Source organism: Xenopus laevis, chromosome 2S (assembly GCF_017654675.1).
Source record: "Xenopus laevis strain J_2021 chromosome 2S, Xenopus_laevis_v10.1, whole genome shotgun sequence".
Lineage (NCBI taxonomy): Eukaryota > Metazoa > Chordata > Amphibia > Anura > Pipidae > Xenopus > Xenopus laevis.
In genome coordinates, this window is record NC_054374.1 from 78,003,676 (window position 1) to 78,019,357 (window position 15,682).

Here is a 15,682-nt window from a genome sequence, read left to right on the forward strand (position 1 = left end):
GAGTGCCGTCCAGCTGGCGATTTACATTCTAGCTGGCAGGAAAGCTAGGGTTGCCACCTGGCCGGTATTTTACCAGCCTGGCCAGTATAAATGATGCTTGATGCCAATGTTATTAATAGGAAAAAATGGCAAGAATATAGGAAGGCCGGTATTTTTTTCCAGAAAAGGTGGCAACCCTACAGGCGACTAACCCCCCCCCCCGAATCTGACCGTGTGTCTCTGCCCTTATAGTCTATGAGCGTATTTTCTCAGTGAAATATTTCGCTTCCATTTATCCATGATCTTTTATAGAACTGTGGAAGGAAAAGTCTTGCAGGCCCTAGATGGCCCCTCGCATTCCTAAGCCCACCTCCAAGGTAGACTGAGCAGTTTCAAAGTGCCCATGGGGCCCTTCTATGAACTGTTTCAAGACTACCCAGGAGACAGTGTGCCATCTGAGAAGGTCCTTATCAGTAGTATGTTATGTTATCCTTTTGCTTCTAGCAGGTGCCCTGGCCTTGAAGCTCTCCCACTATGTTACTCCCTTCTCGTTCACATAGCTAGCTAACACTAGCTAATTGTACACTGAGACACTATGATAGATACTTGGCAATACTCCCTTTTCTCCCTAGAGAGGCCTTTTCCCATTGAAATGGTGTGGTCAATCTTTTGTTTCTCAGTTCTGACCTACTTGTGTATCAGAACCCACGTAGCTCGTGTATGTTTATTATATAAATAATAAACCTGGATTATTCCTTTTACCTCGGTGATCTCCGGTCTTTGGATTATTCCCTAACAGAACATACAAAGACAACTCTTTTGGGTTGCAAGGCTATTAAAATATATCCACACTTGTGTTTTTTTAATGCATTTACAGGAGCGTAAATTCTAAGTCTATTACTAAATATCATGGCATTTGATTTTACATCTAGGTTCCCTTCAGGAATCAGGCGCCAGAGTAGCCTACAATTGTAAAGTAAGCCAGACTCCATTATCCGTAGGCCTTTCAATACACAGCATCCATGTTTACCACACCATAATTTCAATCTATAAATCGCTAACATCCTTTCTTTGTACAAAGACGGAAATCCCGTGTTCCCTAGCGCGCAGTTTTAATTCGCGCTACCCCTCCCCCTCTTGGTGTTACGTCGCTTCCGGTGGGCGGTGCTCGAGTACAATCTCTTCTTTTGTTGAGGCCGCACTAGCAGAAGCGGATTTTCTTTCCAAGCCCGGCACAGAGTAGAGCAGAACAGTAAGACGTGACTGAGCATCATGGAGACCGAGACCAAATACTTACCCGAGCTGATGGCTGAAAAGGACAGCCTTGACCCATCGTTTACGCACGCCATGAGCCTTCTGGGCAAGGGTGAGAGCGGGCAGTCAGGCGGGGACTTGTTTGGGTGAATGGGTTTGGCGTGGCCGAGGACAAAGGGAGTAGGCTGGGGGACTGGGGCACTAGACCCCCTGGTGGGAATAAATTTGTCTTTGGGCCTGGTATGTTTGGCCATGTGGCGTGTGTGAGTTTGGAAAAATAATGGCGGCTTTGCGCTTGCTGCGCGCTATAAGGAGCTGTTGCTTGGGACCCCCACCCCCTTTCATCGTGTTTTTGCAGCTGCTGTTCGAACTTGAACATGCAATTCAAGGACTGCCTAAACCATGTTACCTCTACTGGGTTTTACTGAGGCCTAACCTTGTCTGCTGCTGAATGCGGCCTAACCCACTGGAAGCACGCAGGCCGCGTTATTTATTGCTTTCTATTTACGGCGTTTGAAAAGCCAATGTTTAGTGAGGCCCTTCTTAGATCATAATGAAGCGACAGCTTTGTGGCAACATTGTAACTGCCCCCATGTAACAATAGATCAGTTATTTAACCAGGATCTCAGCCTGGCTCACCCTTCATAGCAGCATCTAATACAGTAAATATGCATTGCCTATACAATGGGCTGTATACACTGAATATTATCTCTGATCTGATACAGGAGAGGCTGCCAGTTTTTCACCCCCTTTTCGTGTGTGTTCTTTTGTTATAAGCAGCTATCCTGATTTGTGCCTGTATGTAAGCCACCCACTTATATGCTCTATGGGGTAGGGACTTCCTACTGTGTCTCTTACAAACACAATTGCTATATACAAAGTACACAGCGCTTATAGAAGTGGTAACTTGTGCACCATGGTTTCTACAAAGATGTTTCTTTGTTCCATGAGAGATGCTGACAAATTCCTCCCTCTGCTGGCAGCTGTTCTTTGTCTAGAGGAGTTCAGGGTATAAACCCCTTTGTGTGTGTGTGTGCCTATTTATTTTTCTATAGAACAAAAACAAATCTCCTGCATGTCACCCTAAAGACTCATCCGTTAGAACGAATGTTAGAAATCATTGGTTACACTTTTTTATTTAATTCGACACTGGGGAAAGTTACGATCTTTGTGTAAACTGGTTTGGTTAGAAAGACAACTTTGGAACTGCATCAATGTGATCAATGTTTTTGTGAATTTATAGCCTTTGTACTTTGCTCGGGTTTTATTTTGAACACCACTAGGGATGCACTGAATCCGCTATTTTGGATTCGCCCAAATCCGTTAGAGATTTGGCCGAATACCGAACCCTAATTAGCATATGCTAATTAGGGGTGGGAAGGGGAAACCATTTTTTACTTCCTTGTTTTGCCTCCCCACCCTTAATTTTGCATATGCAAATTAGGGATCGGTTGGGCAGAAGGATTCGGCCGAATCTGAATCCTGCTGAAAAAGGCCGAATCCTGGATTCAGTGCATCCCTCAACACCACAGAAGCTTTAATCATTTTCTGTACTTTTTTTAAAAATGTTTTTCCTTCTGTAAGAAGGTTCAATTACTTTATTCATCAGTTGTGAGGCTATCTTCATTTTTCTTTTTACCACTGGCACTTTGTGGTCTGTTATCCACTTCACAATGTGGATGCACTGGCTTTATTACTATTTATATAGCGCCGCTATATTAGCAGAGTTTATAAATCATTAATATTGTGTAATTTATGCCATTGGTCTGGATTTCCAGTGTTTGGCATGGACATCCCTCAACATTCTCAAATTTCTAGTGCTGTGTGGGATCACCTTTACACAGCACAACCTAATGTGTTTACTAATCCAAAATGAAGTCTACATCAACTTTGAAGTCTTTCAAATGTACATAATACCAATCTGCTACCTTTGTTTGGATTACTCACCCCTGTTCAGTTTTAAATCATTTATTCATTTTTTTAAAAATTTCAACAGAGATTGAAAGAATGAAGAAGGGAGGAGATGCTAAGAAGGAGGAAGAAGACACTTATCTGGACTTATTTTCCCATAAAAACATGAAATTAAAAGAGCGTATTTTGATCCCAGTCAAACTGTATCCCAAGGTAACATAAACTGTAGGAAACAATTTGAGTGTTTATATTCCAGAGTTGCTATAATAAACATTCAATACACATTCCCGACATTAAAGAGATACTGATACCAGAAATTAAACCTTTTTTACATCATCATAATATTGGTTTTGCATGCTACTTGTAATTTTGCCATAAAGTATTTTCCCAATGCTTTAACATTACCTGTCTGGTGCCTCATGTTCCTCTATAAGGGCATTGCCATATTTTTTCAAATTTGGTTCTAGTTTTTTTTTTTTTAAAGATTTGAATTAGATTTTCAAAATGTATCATATACGGGCCCTTTAAGAACTCAAATACGACTATTCACCAGCTAAGACCTGCCAAATTGCTGTTTTAGTCAATGGGGGAAGTCCTTGGATCAATATTGAGTTGTTTGCAGCCTTTCTGACATTCAAGTTTTTTCACTAGCTCCATACATGAAATTAAAGGCGTATTATGAAATTCTTGTGTTAATGAATAAAACTTGTGCTTGAGTGTATTTTAACTTGGTAGGCGCATAATTTTTCCACTGTAGAGCAAATTTCTTCTTCTGATTATTTTCCTCTATTTTGTAGTTTAACTTTGTTGGAAAGATCCTTGGACCACAGGGAAACACAATCAAAAGGCTACAGGAGGATACTGGAGCGAAAATCTCTGTTCTTGGCAAGGGATCAATGCGAGATAAGGCAAAGGTAAGTGCTAAATTGCTTTTTGCACTGTGCACATTCATACCTTTAAGATAAAAAACAAACAATGCTGTTAAGGGGAGAATGGTTTCTTCCAAAAAAGTTGGTCATCAACACTAGTGCAGACCCGAAGTCTGATTATTGCTAGGTGTCCCAATATTGAGGTGGTTGTTTCTCTATGGGGAAAATAAAAATTTGCTGGTATATGGATGTTGTGGCGCAGATCTTATCTATCTATGTATGTGGGGCCGGTAGAGATTCAGATTTTATTCAGCCTGCTAATTTGTGGAGCCAGTAGAATAGCCAAACAATTGATTCTTTGTAGATGTTTTAACAGCAACCATTACATTTGTCACCCCCAGTGATTAAAACTTTCCTTTTCCATTAATGTGTAAAGGAACAACCCATGCTAATAATCACTTCAATTTCAGGAAGAGCAGCTGCGGAAAGGAGGGGACCCCAAATACAGCCATCTGAACATGGACCTTCATGTGTTCATAGAGGTCTTTGGACCACCATGTGAATCTTATACACGTATGGCACATGCAATGGAAGAAGTTAAAAAGTTCTTGGTTCCGGTATGTTATTTTTTTGTTTAGAACAGTATTTTTGTAATGTATCTTACTGTGATTTGTTTTCCACAATATCTAAATTTAATATTGCATTTTAAACCTGAACTAAAGCAGAATGAAAGTAGATATGTAGGTTTGTGTTTTTGTCAGGTATTGTCTTAAAGCAAAGTGGGGAGTATTTTTATTTGCACCTGTTTAAAGGGGATGTAAAGGCAAAAATCCCATTTTTACTTTAATGTAAGAAATCTATCTCCAATATACTTTAATGAAAACACGTGTACCATTTTTATAAGAAACCTACCGGTACTAAAATTCCACCTTCGTTTTACTTGCTCTGACTGACGAGAATAGGGAACTTCAGATGGTCCCGAACTGCTCTGCAGGGAAACTATCATTCTTTAAAACCGGCGACCGTGTAGAGATTAGTATCTGCAGACCCAGTGCCGTCTGCAATTTCCGATTATTAATTAGTCTTGCTGTATCGGCTTCTATGGCAGATATTATTTGACGTGCTATATTGATTATTCGACTTGTGCTGCATTAATCATGACAATGGCGTGGTCTTGGACTTGCAGAGATGGTGTAAAACAGTTACAAGATGAATCCCTGCAGGAAACTTTGAAGACATAAAGCATTTGTTTTATTAGGCTTCTGGTGCAGTAAGTTTTAGTATACAAAATACAGCATTCTCGAGTTGTTCTATTTTAGACATTAGTTCCCCTTTAACCAAGCATTGCAATAATTCCTCACAAAATTGTTACAAATTTAAAGGTTGATAAACTGTGTAATGTGTAAACTGATGTCATTTTATGTGGTTAGACGAAGAGGGTTGTAACTGGGATATTGCATAGCAGGGATAACTTTAAATTTTCAAACCTTAAAGAATATTTATTAGCAAAGTCTTGAGTAACCTTTTTTTTTTTTTTTTTTTTTTTAAATTTATTTTAGCTGACACCTGAGTCTTTTCCATACCAGGACATGATGGATGATATCTGCCAGGATCAGTTTATGGATCTTTCTTATCTTAATGGAGCACCACCAGAGCAAACCCGAGGAGGATCAAGAGGTGGACCAACCAGGGGCCGAGGGGGCCCTCCACCTCCTGTAGCTCCTTCTTCTAGGTAATAGCGTAGGCAGCGCTTGCCTGTATACAATTTTTAATTTGTACCATATAGTAAAACTTGCTCATGTGTCCTCCTTTTCATGACACTGGTTCAAGTGGAGACTTTGTTATACAACCCCTCGCAGCATTCTCGGGTTTTGTCTTAGGAATATAACTCCACCTTCCCAAGGATTGCTAGGTGTAAGGAGCTTTGCCGATGTGTAGCACTTTGGTTCCACTCTCCCGTCAGCCCTCCTTCCCATTTAAAGATCTTGTTCACCTTCAAGTTAAATTTTAGTATGATGTAGAGTGATATTCTGAGATAATTTGCTTTTTTTTTTTTATTTGTGGTTTGGCATGTCGGCCAAATTACCCTAGCAACCATGTATTTATTTGAATAAGTGTCTGAAATATGGATAGAATCGATATATCCACTCTGGATGGTGTCTGAATATACGGACTAGTAGTAAAAAGTAGCCTTGATGAGCATTTTTTTTTTTAGATGGGGTCAATGGCCCACCCATTTGAAAGCTGAAAATAGTAAGGAATTTCTAAATAATGAACAATTGCAAAGTTGCTTAGAGTTGACTATTCTAGAACATACTAAAAGTTAACATAAAGGTGAACCACCCCTTTCAGACAAACATTTATGTACATGATAGTCAAACTTTTGGATATGTTATGTGAGTAGTTTTGAGTGTTTTAATTTATATTAACAGAGGAAGGGCTGGGCCTCTTCGCCCTCTTGTTCCAAGAGGTGCCCCTGGTCGTGGAGCCATAACACGTGGTGCCAGTGCAAGCCGTCCTGTACCTCCATCTGCTTCTCGAGGTGCCCCTGCTGGAAGAGCCCGTGGTGCAGCTATCCAAAGAATCTCCCTTCCACCTCCTGCACCTGAAACATATGATGAATATGTAAGTATCACATATGATTGAGGACCTGGTCTATATATAGGTTTGCTCTACTGCTATATACTGCCATTATAAATGTAACTCTCCACTGGAGTGCAGGTATTAAAAAAACAAAAAAACAAAGTATTTTATTCATGTTTTTAGGGTTATGAAGACTCTTACGCAGAGCCAAGCTATGAAGGTTATGAGGGATATTACAGTCAAAGCCAAGGGTGAGTTTTGTTTTAACTCTGTTTCTAGTGTTGTTTTTAACTTCTGTATTATATTTATTCTACTGAAATTGTAACAATTTTTTTTGGCTTGTTTTAAACTTTCAGAGAGACCGAATATTATGATTATGGTCATGGAGAGGGTCCCGAGTCATATGAGAATTATGGTAAACTAAAGCATCTTGTAATCCAGAAATGGGTAGATATGGTCCATAACCATCTAGTTAGTCTGATAGCTCTATAGCAAGGCATATAGATAGTGTCTGTGTGATCAAAGGGATTTATTCACCAAACTCCTTGTCCCTCACTAAGTTCCATTGTGATGGGATGGATTCTGCTTTCCATAGTTGGTGGTGCACATGTTCTTTAGAATGACTTCAGATAGTGTGTATGCACCTATTTTGTGTAGGCCCAACTGGACAAGCTCATGTCATAAAGAAGTTACATTTTAATTTCACATCTCCTGTCATAGTGTACAAAGATGTCACTAGCCTATAATTGGCTATTCCTGAATATATATGTCATATTTAATCCATTTTATACCAAAAATGTAATCTGGTCAGCAAACAGGACTCCCCAACCTTTTTTAATCTATGAACCACCGTCAAATTTAAAGGCTTGAAGCACAAAACAATCATTATTTAAGTATGACCAGTAAGGCCTATGGCTATTTTGTAGTTTTTAATGTGTTTATCAATGTGTTTATAAGGGCAAGATAATTGGAATGGATCACGACCACCACCACTGAAGGTTCCTTCCTCACGAGCTTTGAAGGGTGGAGCATACCGAGAACATCCCTATGGGCGCTTCTGAACATCCTACTCATCCAAACCATATTTCCGATGGCTTGTGTTCGGGACTTCCTGTTCCAAAACCCACAATACACAAGTAAATTCTCTGTGCTCTGTGAACCTCCCTTCTCCCAAATTCCTTTGAAAGGACAATTTTAAAACATGGAGCAAATCTGAAATAGGCAGATTTTTTTTTTTTTAATATTTAGATCATTTTACTTTGCGTTGTTAAAAAAAACAAACAAAAAACAAAATGCATTACATGTAAAACCTAGCTGCGTTAAAAGGTAGTTTTTCAAAATGACTTCAAAACAAGTCTCTTTAAAAAACAAACAAACCAATAAATGTTAGCTTTAGGTTCTTTGTCCTGAACTAAGCTGCATCTCAAAATCCCATTACTTTCAGTAGTTAAAAATTGTAGCTGTAATATTGTATGCTGTTTAAAAACAAAACTTTTGACTTTGTACTTAAAATCCACTTTATGTTATTAAACCTTATGGACAAAACTTGGGTAATGTTGTCTTAATTCACTAATGCACAAATAGGGAGGTGAGAAAAACCTTAAAAACAAAGTAAAACATTCAGCTGTAAATACTGTAAATTAAATACAAGCTGTACCCAACTAAAGGGATGCTATCATCACAATTCCCCTGAAATTACAATTGGAACAGAGGGTTTCAAATCGCACGTTAAAATAACTTTTTAGATCTGTTTTTATATCCCACTATTATGCACCGTTCTTTGTTCTAGATCTGCAAACGATATATAAAGTTTGAGAAACAAAAACTACTTGTCACAACAAGGAATTGAATAGTCTCAACTTAAACTGAAGCATGATTAGTAATTCTTAAATCTTTTTTTTAGCTCAGTCTGCTCAATATTACATATTTATCTTTCGGCCACAAATCAAGCCTTTTAGTTTGATGATAGTGTCCCTTTAATCTTCTTTGTGGGTTATGGGGTGCTAGTCTATAAAAGGAAAACTGAAAATACAAAGATTTTTTTTGTGCAAGAATGTGTAAAAGATCTTTTTGCAAGTCATTTGCACTTGAAAGTGCTGTTTTTCAAGAAATTTTTACCAGTTTAAGATTGTGTAATTTATAAGATGTTCAATTAGAAAGTGGGGAAATGGTGTTCTTCATTTGACACCTTTGTGTGGTCTGTTTGGCATTGGTGTTCCTGTGTTAAATAGTAATGCAAGTCTTTATCTGAGCAGAAGCTAGCATTTCATTCAGCATCGGGTTTTCTTTGCACATTTAAACAATGCGATACTTTAACTGGGGATTGTGACATTCTCAGTTTACGGACATGTCTTAATTTTAGGCATTTATGATTTCTGGAGAAAATTCTCCCCCATTACAGTACATGGTATAAAAGTGGAAGTATTGTGGCTTTGTTAAATTGTCATGGCAGTTAAAAATATATAAACTGCAGTTTGTAATTAATATTTGTGCATATATAGGTTAGTAACCTATTTAGGAAGAGTACATAAAGCCTGCCTAAAAAGGTGAATTCTTTTTTTTTTAAATGTTTGCAAACATTTGTCAGAAGAGTTTCTTTGCTTCTTAACTTAATAAAGCAAATGTGCTGTTCACTTCATGATATCCAATAAATCTGTTTTTTCTATTTCTCTTTTAAACAATAAATGTAACTTATGTCACAGGGTAAAAAGCCTCCCTTCAGATGCTCTTTTAAATGGATCTTCTGGCCTTTGTCTGGTTAAAAAAAAACAAACAAAAACAAAATTAAAATATCCCTGCAAGGTGACAACTTATGCTTATCTTATACAAAATTGCATCAAAAACTGCACCGCCAAGTCATCAGTCTATTCTTTGCGAGGGCTTCATTTGTGTTTTGCTTTTTCCTGGGAGAAATATTAGGCTTTTAGTTAATTTGTCCCATTTTATTGGGCTTTAGGTCGCCTGTTTTTGTTCTAGGGCAAGACTAGGCTTCTGCATTGACAAAATTTTAAAGCAATTTGGTTGTCCTTTCACCAGTAAAAAAAACGTAGCCGTTTCTCTCTAAAATGCAAATTTTTTAGAGCCCCTCCTAGGATTTTTTTTCCTAGGAGGCTTAATGGTGGGTGGTAACCTGACAAAAGCTGGTATGGAAGATGAAAAAAAATACTAACTAGATGAGAAACCAAAGAGGAAAAAGGTTACTTGTAGTTTAATGTGATAAAGGCCGGAGATTTCCCACTGGGCTGTGGACATCGTAGAAATGGCAAGGTTCCTAAACCTTTATAAAGAAAAGAAAAATCCCGCCAAGACACTCAGGATCTGTAAATCATGCATCGCAAACAAGGTAAAAGCATTCCCTAATACCACTCTCCACACGTTAATGCATCTACAGAAATCTGTGCAGTTTAATCACTACTGACAACGAGAATGTATTGTACCCGTTTGCCAGTCGGTGCTGGTTAAACTGCGCAGGCCATTAATGGTAAACTTTAAATGTCCATATAAACTGAAAGCAGACTGTGTAATATTTCATGGCCAGAAGCTTTAAAAGCCAGTGTATATAAAATAGATCATTTGTAACTATTTCCACTCTCAATGTAATTATAAAAAGATTTCCAAGTTGCTTTAATGCTTGTAAATTAAGTCTGCATTTTGCAATAAAAGGAAGGGGGGGGAAATGTGTTCAGTTATTGGCAACGCTGTGCTACTTCTTGTTCACTCCTGACTTTTATATGCTCCCTTCCCCCATCTTTCATTTTCTTTTCCCTTGTTCTTGGGTGTGATGCTGCTTTGGAAGATGCTCATGCTAATTTCTCATAGATGTGTAACTATATATTATTTACACGTTTCTCTTGCTTCACAGGATATGTATGTGGATCTTCTTGGAGATTTTTACTCAGGTGGGTGATATAGACCCTCTTATATAATTTCCTGAATTACTGAGCTGCCAGACTGAAACACCAGCGACACGAACATTAAACTTAAATTTTGGAAAAACCGTAAAAAAAAAATAAAGGAACGTAATTGAAAAAAGTCTATCTGGGGAATCTTAAAAACAACAGTGTTTTGGAAGGTGAACAACCCCTTTAATGCACTTGCTTTGTGTTCTAGTATTTCTACTTACAAACGTGCAAGAGATTGAAGCAAGTCTAAAGCACGCATGAATTTAGCAACAATGTATAGCCATTTTTACTTCAAGCTTTTTTTTTTTTTTGCTTCAGGAATAAAGCTGAAGGAATTGTGTTAAATATCTGTTTAAAAGCATTTGACCACTCTTGGTTTAATTACTAGAGACTGCTAACTGACAGGAATCTTGACTGTTAGGGTGGTAGTTGCCATCTCGTGTGACAGGAATCTTGACTGTTAGGGTGGTAGTTGCCATCTCGTGTGTGTACAGTATAGGATCAGTTCTCCAAAAGCTCAGAAAGCTTCGCAATACAGGAAGGCCACTTGCCATAGATTCAGTTTTATCCAAATAATTATTAAAAAATATTTTCTTTTTCTCTTTAATAATAAAATGGTACTTTGTACTTGATTCAAACTAAGGTTTGATTCATCCTTGTTGGAAGCAAAACCAGCCAATTGGGTTTATTTAATGTAAAAATTATTTTCAAGTGGACTTAAAAACCAAATTACGGAAAGATCCGCTATCTGGAAAACCCCATGATCTGAGCATTCTGGATAGCCGTTCCCATACCTGTAGTAAGAAGAGAAGCAAATATTTGAATGTCAGGAGAAATTATTCATGATTTTTGTTTTTACCACCCTTTCCTCAGAATCTAAGAAATCTGTTCCGTGATTCTGGAACTTATGGCCAAACCAAAAATGGGTGCTTGGAAAAAGTCTGATACTGAGAAGCAAGCTTTGGAGAGATCTAGTTCCGGACATCTGAGGATTAATCTTGATGTATAGACCATGAAGCCAGGAATGACAACTCTGCGCCAAAGCAAGTTGTGCTGCAGCGATAATAGTGAATTTTCATAGCCTGTACAAAGATGTACCAGTGAACACTGAGACCATGAAGAGATTTGTAAAGGTAGCTTTAACTTGTAGAGGAAGCAAGAAAAAGGATATCAATCAAAAGTTAGAGGGATACTGTTAAGGGAAAACATGCATCCGTTAATAGTGCTGCTCCAGCAGACTTCTGCACTAAAATTCGTTTTTCAAAAGAGCAAACCGATTTCTTTATATTTAATTTTGAAATTGGACATGGGGCTAGACATAATGTCTGTGTCCCCAGTCATATGACTTGTGCTCTGAGACTTCAGTCACTCTTTACTGCAGCACTGCAAGTTGGAATTATCACCCCACCCCCCCACCCCCATCAGCCCATCAGAAGAACAATGGGAAGGTAACCAGATAATGGCTCCCTGGGAACAGCACTCTGTAATTAAAATCCATGTCCCACTGTGACTCCAGTTACAGAAACCATAGCCTGCCTGAAAGCACATAGCCTGCCTGAAAGCATTTCCATCTAGGTGCTGGCTCTAAAAGCACAGGACCAGGCAAAATTACCCGAGATTGCTGCCTACACACCAACATTACAAAAAAAAAAAATACACTTGTTGAGTTAGGAATGACATTTTACATGGCAGAGTGAATTATTTGCAGCGTAAACTGTACTTTAGCAATAAAAACTACACCATAAACATTATGACAGAATCCCTTTAAATGAAGAGCCAGGTTGCATATTAAGATAACCTGCAGGAATATAATGTTTCTTTAAAATTAAACCAACTAAGTCAGTAATTTCATTTGGCGACAAACAATTACCCTTTCCTTTATGGATTAGAAGCCCAAATGTATGTTCCATTTTAACTGGGAGCATAGCCAGCCAATTGGGGAAATTAATGGTACTCCTTGGTGTGTAACAAGTCATAAATCAATCAAGAAATGTAAAAATTTGTGATCATTGTGTACAAATAGTAACAATAAATCCCCTTTCTGTATGTGTACCAAACCTGTGTACAGTTTTTTTTTTTCCCCTAGACTAAGTATAATCATCCAGGTCTTCAAAGTTATACTCGGGAGCCATCTTGGATTTTGATGGGGCATTTTATGAATGCAACACTGCATATGCTCAGAATGTTCTCAGGCAACTGACAGCAGCATCTATTGAAAAGAGAGGGGACTGCTAGTGGCACAGATATTTACTGCTAAGGGGATGTGGTCTCTTAGAATGGAACAGAACTCTTAAATATAATGTGCAGCCTTAAATATAATGTGCAGCCTTTCTACTTAAGTTCAGTGTAGTTAGTCATCCCTCACCTTGTTGTTGGATTCTGGGACTAGAAGTCTCTTCTTTTCTGGAGAACTGTGCACAACCTGCTACAGAAAGCAGAAGGGCTTTGAGTCCCAGAATCTATTGCTTCACAATGAAACAAGGTTGAGCGGTGGTGGGAAATGGTTTGCCAGTATTTGTTTTCTACATAATCCCTGCTGAATAAATTCAGTTACACTGAGTTAAATCTAGGTTAGCGTCAGGGACAGAAATAGTAACTTACAAATGCTGAACTCAAAGAATATAAGGATGTAATTGATGACGCTTGCACTTAGCTTCAACGTGATACTACTTAGGTGTTTTGCAGGGGCCTGCAGATTTAGATGTGATGCAGTTAAAGGTGTTTTGCAGGGGACTGCAGATTTAGATGTGATGCAGTTAAAGGTGTTTTGCAGGGGACTGCAGATTTAGATGTGATGCAGTTAAAGCTGAAGTTCTGCCTGTGTTGTTAGAATCACATAACATGGATATTGTGCCATGGCATGTGGAAATTTTGTCTAATTACTTTTGGTGACATTATTTTTGTTTCACACCCCTACATAGTTCTGAGCTAGTCATACAGGAATTTTTCCCATTCTCAAGTCTACTGGACACATGGCCTTTCCTGACCTACTACAGAGTGTTGTATTTTGTAAAACACCAATCTGGAAGTCAAAGATAGGAAATGAGAAATGTATGACCCATCTTAATATTCAGAAAAGGGTTTTATTTAAGTGAGAGCTCTAGCATTCTCCGCCTAAATCAATTGTACTGCCAGGTAGATTAGATTTCTTTAAAGGAGAAGGAAAGGCAAAAGCTATGAACTACCTCACTTTTTTTTCTACTCTAATAATTTTGAGTGTACTAAACTGGAATGGTAAGTTATTTATGAAAAAAACTGGAACCTTTAATATTCCATCTTTACATTATTAAATAAAATGTAATATAACAGCACCCTTCAAAGTATACAAAATTTACTTTATGGCCAATACTATTGGAACATCAGTCAGCACAACATCTTATTCCTAAACCAGTCAATACGAAGTTGGTCCTCTCTTTGCTTCCAAAACAGCCTATATGTTTTACACTTCTACTAAGAAAATAAAGTTCTGTTGAAGGGTCTGCTTTTGTAACTTATTTAATGCTTGGGTTACAAGGCTCCCCAGGACACAAATAGGCACTATCCTCAAATCTCACCCTAACTGGCAATCAGACCTGTCTGCCTTAGCTCATAACAAGGTTATAGATATATAGAAAAATTGGGGTAAATCACCCTGCTGCCAGAAAAACCATCATTTTCTTTATATACATAAGTTATATACATAATAAACCTTGGTGGGATGTTCCTGTTACACTGTATAAGTTTTACATCTGTATTTGATTTCTCTAGCTTCTATTTGATTAGTTTGTGTACTCACCAAGTAGCTTGCCCCAAACCACAATGCTCATGTAGTCCCCATGCAAGAGGCCAGCAGGGAATTCAGTCTAGTAAACAATGGAGTGTGTAAGTGTAGGGGGTGGGAAGGAATGGAATACTCTGCCACTAACCCTAGAGTTTGTCTCATAACCTATACAGAGAGGTATCCAAAAATGAATGCAGCACAGGCATTCTCTTGTATCAAGCACATTCTAATAGTACTCCCTATTACTCAACTTGCCAAGAAAGGCAAATTCCCTGGCTGAAATTTTTTTTTTGTGGAAAAGTTTGTTTTTCCGCTACTTAGAGAATTCAATGGTTAAAATATAGACATTTCTCGACTATATTATAATTTGACCCACGAATTGGATAATATGTCCCCCAGGTTTCAATCCAAATGGGAAGACGATGTAGGTACTCCAATAGATGAGAAATCTTGGAGTCATATATATCAAAATATTTTAAATTAATACTTTATTAGACGAGTGGCTATAAAACAATTGCAAGATGATATATAACACCAGAAAAAGTCCACAAAATGCAAATGATGTATCCTCTTTACGTTTTAGGGGCTGTGGGGAGGCAGGGACATATATGCACATGTGGTGGGAATGCCCACAGGTAAAACAGGTTTGGAAGCTTGTATTTGGGGAAATTAGCACGATATGTACTCTATCTATTGCACCATGCCCCAAAAATTGCTTTGCTTAATTTAACACCAAAAAATAAAACATATGAGTATACTGACGTTTTGTTACAAAACAAGGAAGTAAACCACTTTTTTTCCTTTACTGCCCTTGATTTGCATATGCAAATTAGGATTTGTTAGGTATTCGGCTGAATCTTCCAAAATGGATTCGGGGATTTGGCCGAATCCAAAATAGTGGATTTGGTGCATCCCTACTAATAAATGTGATTAATTCATTATCACTTCAATCCATAAATAAATTCATTGAGTGCAAACTAAAATCAAGTGTCATTGTGCCTTATAAAAGTAAATTAATAAATATAAATGGTTAATTGGTAAAGCACTGATATGATGTGCATAGAGTGCCAAATTATCTAATAAGCAGTTCACATTCCACTGATATGTCAAGAAATTACCCAATTAAAACATAACATTTTATAGCTCCTTTAAAATGAAGAGGGAATTATTACTTTTAAAAATAGAAGTGCATAACGATCTGGTATCACAATTGTAGGGATTGCCGTATATATAATAAAGTATTATACTGGTCCCACCTAGATCTTACATCAACCTGTATGCCCTCATAAATTGTATAGGGTTTGGTGGGGATCAGGAGGGTATATATGGGATTGGGTGGTCAATTCCCTGTCACTTGTATTGCAGCACCAATTACTGGAAACAAGCGGTTACCCACAAGGTAAGTGTGTATTGCCGTGATTGAT

The 15,682-nt window shown here is 37.9% G+C and overlaps 1 protein-coding gene and 1 long non-coding RNA gene across 3 annotated transcripts; both read left to right on the forward strand.

Moving 5' to 3' along the window:
- Window positions 1-1,140: 1,140 nt before the first annotated feature.
- Window positions 1,141-9,234, forward strand: khdrbs1.S (KH domain containing, RNA binding, signal transduction associated 1 S homeolog). Of its 2 annotated transcripts, XM_018249565.2 has the most exons (9): window positions 1,142-1,345; window positions 3,230-3,357; window positions 3,942-4,058; window positions 4,484-4,630; window positions 5,573-5,745; window positions 6,446-6,638; window positions 6,780-6,847; window positions 6,953-7,011; window positions 7,554-9,234. In XM_018249565.2, the coding sequence occupies exons 1-9, from the start codon at window positions 1,252-1,254 to the stop codon at window positions 7,655-7,657; spliced, it is 1,083 nt and encodes a 360-aa protein (XP_018105054.1). In that variant the 5' UTR covers window positions 1,142-1,251; the 3' UTR covers window positions 7,658-9,234. The 2 variants fall into 2 exon arrangements, with proteins under 2 accessions (XP_018105055.1, XP_018105054.1); XM_018249566.2 differs by lacking the exon at window positions 6,953-7,011 and having other exon boundaries at window positions 1,141-1,345.
- A 1,267-nt stretch (window positions 9,235-10,501) lies between these two features.
- LOC108709581 lies at window positions 10,502-12,555 on the forward strand. The gene is made up of 2 exons (XR_001934656.1): window positions 10,502-10,668; window positions 11,372-12,555. It is a non-coding gene; the product is annotated as an uncharacterized LOC108709581 (long non-coding RNA).
- The last annotated feature ends 3,127 nt before the right edge of the window (window positions 12,556-15,682 follow it).

Coding starts and splice junctions, on each gene's coding strand:
- khdrbs1.S (XM_018249565.2), top strand. CDS start 1,252: ATGGAGACCGAGACCAAATACTTACCCGAGCTGATGGCTGAAAAGGAC. Junction 1,346..3,229: donor CATGAGCCTTCTGGGCAAGG/GTGAGAGCGGGC, acceptor AAATTTCAACAG/AGATTGAAAGAATGAAGAAG. Junction 6,848..6,952: donor TATTACAGTCAAAGCCAAGG/GTGAGTTTTGTT, acceptor TTAAACTTTCAG/AGAGACCGAATATTATGATT.